The sequence below is a fragment of the Sminthopsis crassicaudata genome, chromosome 2, assembly GCF_048593235.1.
Source record: "Sminthopsis crassicaudata isolate SCR6 chromosome 2, ASM4859323v1, whole genome shotgun sequence".
Lineage (NCBI taxonomy): Eukaryota > Metazoa > Chordata > Mammalia > Dasyuromorphia > Dasyuridae > Sminthopsis > Sminthopsis crassicaudata.
The window spans coordinates 527,275,928-527,282,804 of record NC_133618.1 but is presented as its reverse complement, the minus strand read 5'-3'; the positions used below and the strand labels follow the sequence as shown (position 1 = coordinate 527,282,804).

The 6,877-nt window shown below is 37.3% G+C and overlaps 2 protein-coding genes across 2 annotated transcripts in view; both read left to right on the top strand.

Annotated features, from left to right (window-relative positions):
• Positions 1 to 3,253, top strand: part of CCPG1 (cell cycle progression 1) — an 89,277-nt gene extending 86,024 nt beyond the window's left edge. The window contains exons 11-12 of the mRNA XM_074294555.1: positions 48 to 129; positions 2,306 to 3,253. The gene's annotated coding sequence lies outside the window, so the exon portion shown is untranslated. The remainder of the gene's footprint in view (positions 1 to 47; positions 130 to 2,305) is intronic.
• On the top strand, positions 2,383 to 3,253 carry PIGBOS1 (PIGB opposite strand 1). The gene has a single exon (XM_074294568.1). It carries the CDS (start codon positions 2,383 to 2,385, stop codon positions 2,545 to 2,547), a length of 165 nt encoding a protein of 54 aa, XP_074150669.1. The 3' UTR covers positions 2,548 to 3,253.
• Positions 3,254 to 6,877: the final 3,624 nt, after the last annotated feature.

The window sequence follows — 6,877 nt, the reverse complement described above, 5'->3', positions numbered from 1 at the left end:
GGCGCAGGGGTGCCTGGGAAATCAAAGGTTTTTCTTTCCTGGTCTAGGTATCGTCTCCCTCCTGAGAAGCCGTCTGTGCTTAGATCAAAGAGCGGTTAACCCTGGAACCTGGCCTCGGACTCCGGGAAGGTGAGGGGCCATGGGCCATCTCTGTCAGTTTTACGCCTTTGTCTTTCGGAAGCGATGGAGGGGAAGTCCTCAGGTGGAAGCGAGAGGACCCGAGACGCTTCCTAAAATAGTTAACTTAGTGAGACTCCTCTGCGGGTCTGGACCCCAGGGAGAGCCCGGATGGGATCTTGGCCCCGCGGCTGACAAGCTGTGTGACTGGGAGGATCACGTGTCATCTCTGGGCCTCAGGGGCAACTGTGGATAGTGTAAATCTTAGGGGTCATCCCAAAGAGAAGTCGGGAATAAAACTCCCTTGTTTCTGAGACTTCTTGGGGAAAGACTTTGCTTTTCTTACGGAGACTCCATTCATCCATCCGTTTAGTAAGCGCTGTTTGCCGATTACTGCCGGGAGCTGCGGGAGATGCAGGGTTTAGCCCCTTGCAGAACTCCGGGATGGGCGCTGGGAATGAAACAATAGCTTTGGGGAGCTGACACTTTAGGAACGAGGCAACCAACTCTGTGCAAATCAGTGCAAAATCCTTGGAAGCCAGAAACCCTTGGCTAGGGCGGAGTGAGAAAGACTACTCGGAGAGGGTGGCGCTCTACTTGAGGACTGAGAGGGAGAGCTGAGACAACCCAAGGAACTGAACGGGGAGTGGAGGTGAAAGATCAAACCTCAAATGTGGGAAATGTCTAATGTTCCTGGCAGGAAAAGCGCTCTCGGAGGAGTAGCCTATGATATCAGACAAGGCCGAGTAGCTGAGTTTTATATGGTTTGGTTATATAGTGTATCTCATTTGACTGTCACACTGTATTCCCGCTGAGGGCATATTACAGGTATTCTCATTTTAGAGACGTTAATAACTTGCCCATCCTCTAGTCAGGATAATATGTGCATTTGAACACAAATTTTTCTTAGTCCATGTCAATTGCATGCTACTTGGCATTGAAGAGGCCTTAAATTCCAGCCCTGGGAGCTTCTTTTTTAAATTGCAGACAGTGGGAAGACACTGAAAAGTTTTACAATCTTTGAAAGATTGGGCATAAATGTAGGGATTAGATTGTAAAGAGATATTGGCCCATATCCTCATTGACTGTTGGATGTTTTTTTTTTGGGGGGGGGGGTGGGGGAGGAGTGTGTGGAAAAGAAAACAAACCAGAAATACACAGTATTGCATGATAAATACATGGGAGGGTTACAAATCAAAATGTTATATGAAGTTCAAGAGGAGACTTAGAAACATTTTTCTGAGAAGAGAGACATGTTAGAAAAGGTTAAAAATCTGATCTAAGAAGAGGTGCATCAGCTACCTGATACAAAATGATGAAGTTCAAGAAGAAAAGTTACCAATAGTGGGGATTAAAAATCAGAAGCTTTCATGGAACAGTTGATAATTAAGTTGGACTCTAAAGGATGAATAGGAATTCAACATTTTAAGTATTGGTGGTAATGAACAAAGGCAGGGAGGTGGGAAAATAAAGAGCAGCAAGTCATACTTGGGGGACCATTAGTACATTTTAGCAAGGGGATAAAGCAAACATAAAAAAGTAATAAAAAAGCTAAGTACCAAAGTGGATAGTTATGGGACTGAAGTTAGGAAAATTGATATTCCTGAGTTTAAATTCTGCTTCAGACACTAACTGTTACCCTGGGCAAGTCACTAACCCTTGTTTGCCTTCATTTCCTCATCTGTAAAGTGAACTGGAGAAGGGAATGACAAAACAATACAGTATCTTTGCCAAAAAAATCCCAAATGGGATCATGAAGAGTTCAACACAATTGAATAAGGGAGTAATATGTGACAGATTTATAAAGGTCAAGTAGCCACATATTGTAAAGGATTTTGAGTTCTAGTGAAAGGAATTTTAATTTCATTGGTAGGGAATAAGGATCCAGAAAATTTTAGAGAATGAAATTTCTCGATTGGAAATATTGAAAATGTAAATACAGGGAAAATCCATGGGTTTTGATGATTTTTTTTTTTGATTTGGTGACAAATTGAAATGACTGTGTGTAATCTGTTTATAAGAGAAATCATTTATCCATCCAATATGCCATTTTAAATAATATACCATGCCAAGTACTAGTAAAAGGCTATGACTCCATCCTCTTCCAAAATAACAAAGGGAGATTATATGAAATAGTAAAAGATGATATGCCAAATTAATATTTTCTATTTTCTTTCTTTGTATACAGATTTGAAGATACTTTCGTGGACATACACATATAACTTTTGAAAGCATCCGTTGTGTGCTGCTGCATTTGTTGATAAGATGTTTGGTAGACTGAGTTTTCCTCAAATGATTTTTGCAAGTATCCTTGGAGTTGCTGGAGGAATATATATTTATCAACCAATCTTTGAACAGTATTCTCGAGATCAAAAGATATTAAAGGAAAAATCACAAATTATTCAAGAATCAGAAGAGAAGAAAAATTAACGATGGATTTCAACTGTACTAGATTCTTAAAATCCAAGTCATTGACAAGTGGTTCTTAACATTGTGTTTGAATTTTTCATATACTTTTTTCTTATTTGTCATTTTGTCGTGACCATCCTCAAGTCTGCTAATTTCCTTTTACTAAAATCAATATCTTGACATTGTAGTTCTGTTTGATACCAATTTCCCTAGACTTGTAGTATGGCTACTTGGTTATGATAGCAGGTTTGGGGAAGTTTATACAAGTATTAGTGGTATGGACAGCAGCTGGTAGGACAAGAGCTCTTAAGGTGAACACCATGGACTCCCAAAGGTTCTACAAATATCAGGCAGTGTGGGATAGGGGAGGATGCTCTTTAAGAAAAAGATTACATCTTAATTTCTATATATTTTGTTTATTTTTTAATCTTATACATTTTATGTATTTAAAAACATTTTTTGAAAAAGTTGAGAATCTCTGTTTTAGGAAGAAGTGAGCAACTGCCTGACATGGAAGCCTCCCCATTTAGTTTGAAAAGATTTAAATGCTTACCAACCGACTAGAAGCTTCTCATCTCTATAGTCTCCTCCCCAACTTTTACCTTTTATTTTAAGTTTTTGATAAAAGTTGGACTAGCCCATAGAATTGGACACCTGGTGGGTTCTGAGCCAAGCTGTGTATATCAGAATGGTGATAGAATAAAAATACGTAACTGTTTCTGTGTAACTTGTAACTGACCTCAAATCATAAACAGGGAAGAATTGTTTTTCTGCTGAATGAATTTAGTAAATTAGGTCCAATTTTAGTTATCTATGAAGAGTACATGTGATTAAAATGTGTAAATTACCAAAAAAGAGATGTTAAGGTCTGGTTAACAAATGTTCAATCAGAACATCAAATCCTGGCTCAATCAGTACAGTGTAGCAACATGACATTTGAATAGTTGCTGATGTTACCTACAAGGTAAATAATGACAGTATTTATCCATAAAGCAGAAATAATTGTTTTAATAGAATTTCATTTTCATGAACAAGATTCTATATATAGAAATTCTACAAAAAATATTGTTTCATTTCTATGTTATTGGATTTAAATAAGAACATATTAGGAAAAAGCAACTCAAGTTTTTCTGTTTAAATATAGAAGTAGTAGTATCTATTTTAATAACAATATATCCTTGGGGGAAAATTGTAGCATTGTTTTCATTAGTAATTGTGCCAAAATGACAGGATTAGTACATTCTTTTAGTTTAACTAACTGAGAATTATAGAAGTAGTTTCTGGGTCATTCCCTAGAGTGATTATTAACAAATCAAGTTTCCTTCTAAAGCCAAAATGGAGGTTAACCTCAAATTGCATTAAAAATCCATTATAATTTTCATGGAAGTCAAACAGTTAACAGTGCTTTGGATAACAAAAAACTTGGGATCAAATGAGATGATAGATGACAAATTGTTCACAAGTTACAACTTTGGGTTGTATTCCAGTAGTTGTTTGATACTTGGGAAACTTTTTTCTCATTTAGACTGTTATAAATTTTTATTAGATTCCCAGGCTAGCCCACAAAAACCTCTTTAATGGAGAAAAGTGACTAGCTAGCAAAGGTTGGGGTTTTTGAATGCTATCTTTTCTATTGATATTTTAAATTTTCCCATTGAAGGGATAGGAAGACCATCATGCCCAGTCATCTATGCCCTATTTGATGATCCCTTTTAAGAGGCTAGGCCAGAAATCTCTCCTTTGCTATACTTATAATAAAATCAGAGCAGACTAGTCTTATCAGCTTAGCATGGAGTTGCCCTGTGACCTTCAGGTACTGTGCCTTTGCCTAGCCCCTCCTTCCTTAGAGATCATTAGCAATTATAATCATTAAAATATCCTGCTCTGTCCACTGTGGCTACCTGGTATTTGGGAGTTGATATTCTGTTCCATGGAATAGTGCTATGACTGTTCACATGTAAGGTACATTGCAAACTAGGGATTTGTAACTCAGGCACAGCTTATACTTACAAAAGAATCCATCAAATAATGGATATGGAAAAATCTGAGATGAATTGGGGGGGGAATTGGGGCAGCTTGATTTAGCATTGGCAGCAGACAAGGATACCTAGATGTGTCTAAAGTACACATACTTGATAAAGTTAAACATTTTCATTTTAGACTTTCTGGCTTTCATCCAGAAGGTACTGGATTCCAGGTTATTGCTCAAAGGGAGGAATGTATATATAGCATAGGCATTTTTACAAGATAGAGAATTGTTTCAGGCATACAGGGAGGTCTCTAAATTTAAGACATTTGCTTAAGAATTGTACAAAAAATAAGTTTCCTTGTGGGAAAATGAATTCAGTGCTATTTATTGAATTCAAATTAAGACCAAATCGCACTTTACCTTTTTAGCTATGTGGTTGAGCAGATGTGTCAAACAGATGCCTATGCAATGCAGCCTATAACATTTTTTTTTATTTGCTTAAAATCTTTTTTATTATATATAGCTTTTAATTTACAAGATATATGCATGGGTAATTTTTCAGCATTGACAGTTGCAAAACCTTTTGTTTCAACTTTTCCCCTCCTTCCCCCCACCCCCATCCCCAGATGGCAGATTGACCAATACAAGTTAAATATGTTAAAGTATAAGTCAAATACAATATATGTATACATGTCCATACAGTTATTTTGCTGTACAAAAAGAATCCAGCCTATAACACTTAAAGAGTGCTACTTGAACTAGATAAAAATGTAACTGGGGAATAAATAGTTAACAACATAAATAAAAATGCAATAGAACATAATATTTTTATATAGTTGTTGGTCACAGGGATCTTTATATACAATATGGTAGCCCTTTTTCTATTTGAGTTTAAATACCATTGATGTAGAGAGTATCCAAAGCTGAACTATATGACTCTTAACTATACCTTCCAATTCTAGGACTGATTCTAGATGGGGTGAGTTAGACAAAGGTCCCTGATTCATAGCGTTTGCTAGGATTTGGAACACAATATGTCTCATTTCTCACTTCCAGTGCACACTTGGAAATTGTCCTGTCTTCAGGACTGCCTTGGGGCTTATAATTGAATTGGCAAATCCAGATACACACTCATGAACTCAAAATATAACTAACAATAAAAGTTAGTATTTGGAGACTACATGAATGAAAAAAGTTTAAGATTACTTCCTTTGCTAGTTCACTTTTAATACACTAATAGTATTCACTTTCCCCCTACTAGTGTTGAGTATGACCTTTCATATCCTGAAGACTTTAAATTGATTTTTAAAAATGATTCAATTAAACAATTTGCTTATATATGCATATCACTTAGGAGGGTGGAGAGGGATGCTTTTTGTCCACAAAGTGCTTAATTTCTTTTTTCTTTTTCTTTTTTTTTTTTTTTTAATTCCTGAGGCTGGGGTTAAGTGACTTGCCCAGGGTCACACAGCTAGGCAGTGTTAAGTGTCTGAGACCAGATTTGAATCTGGGTCCTCCTGAATTCAGGGCTGGTGCTCTTTCCACTTTACCACCTAGCTGCTCCCCAAAGTGCTTAATTTCTAATGAAGAAAGACAACACAGGGAGTGATGGCTAAGGAGGATAGTTTGGTTAGAGAAATCCCATAGATGGAGTCATTGAGCGATTGACTGATATAACCTTTCTAGGAATGGTGGTCTTCCACTGATTCTCAGTGCTAGGGGTGGAAAGCAGAAATGAACAAATGGTACAAGGGTGAAGATGTGGCATGAAGGTGACTGGGGATTAGCATTGTGGTGGTCCCAAGTTTAACTTGTCTCTACCCAAAGCCCATGATCCCATAATGAGAATTGGAGTGTCTGGTCAAATGTGAATAATGAAAAAGAGAATTCTGAAAGACTTAAGAGTAGAAAATGTCTTTAGTCAAAACACACACAATTTTGTTCTCTGAAAGCTTGCTGAGATCTGTTTGCATTTTTAGGTATGATCTATTTGATGGCTAGCCTGGGATTGACATCCTATTCAGCATTTTCAAAGGTAATATGATTTCAGTTGAAATGAAATTTGAATTCAACTCCCACACATCATCCAGAACTTTTTCCTCCTTCAATTTGCACTATTTCCCATGGAGGTTCCTGTGGGAGAAAATGTTTGGGTAGAGAATGAATTTCAAGAATGAATTTATTTAAAATGCAGAGCCTCTGGGATATTCTTTGGCCTTTGTATTGGTAGTTACAAGTGAAGGGCTTTCTCAGCAATGACTTAGTAGTAGTGACTTGTTTGTGAGCTGCAAGCCAGCACTTAACTGTTTTGACCCCAGTACCAGGAGTGAACAACAGGGAGTTCTTGGATAGGAGCCCAGCAGTCCAACTGTTTCAGGACCT

What these genes read in the sequence shown, in the direction of transcription:
- PIGBOS1 (XM_074294568.1), top strand. Translation starts at nt 2,383, where the DNA reads ATGTTTGGTAGACTGAGTTTTCCTCAAATGATTTTTGCAAGTATCCTT.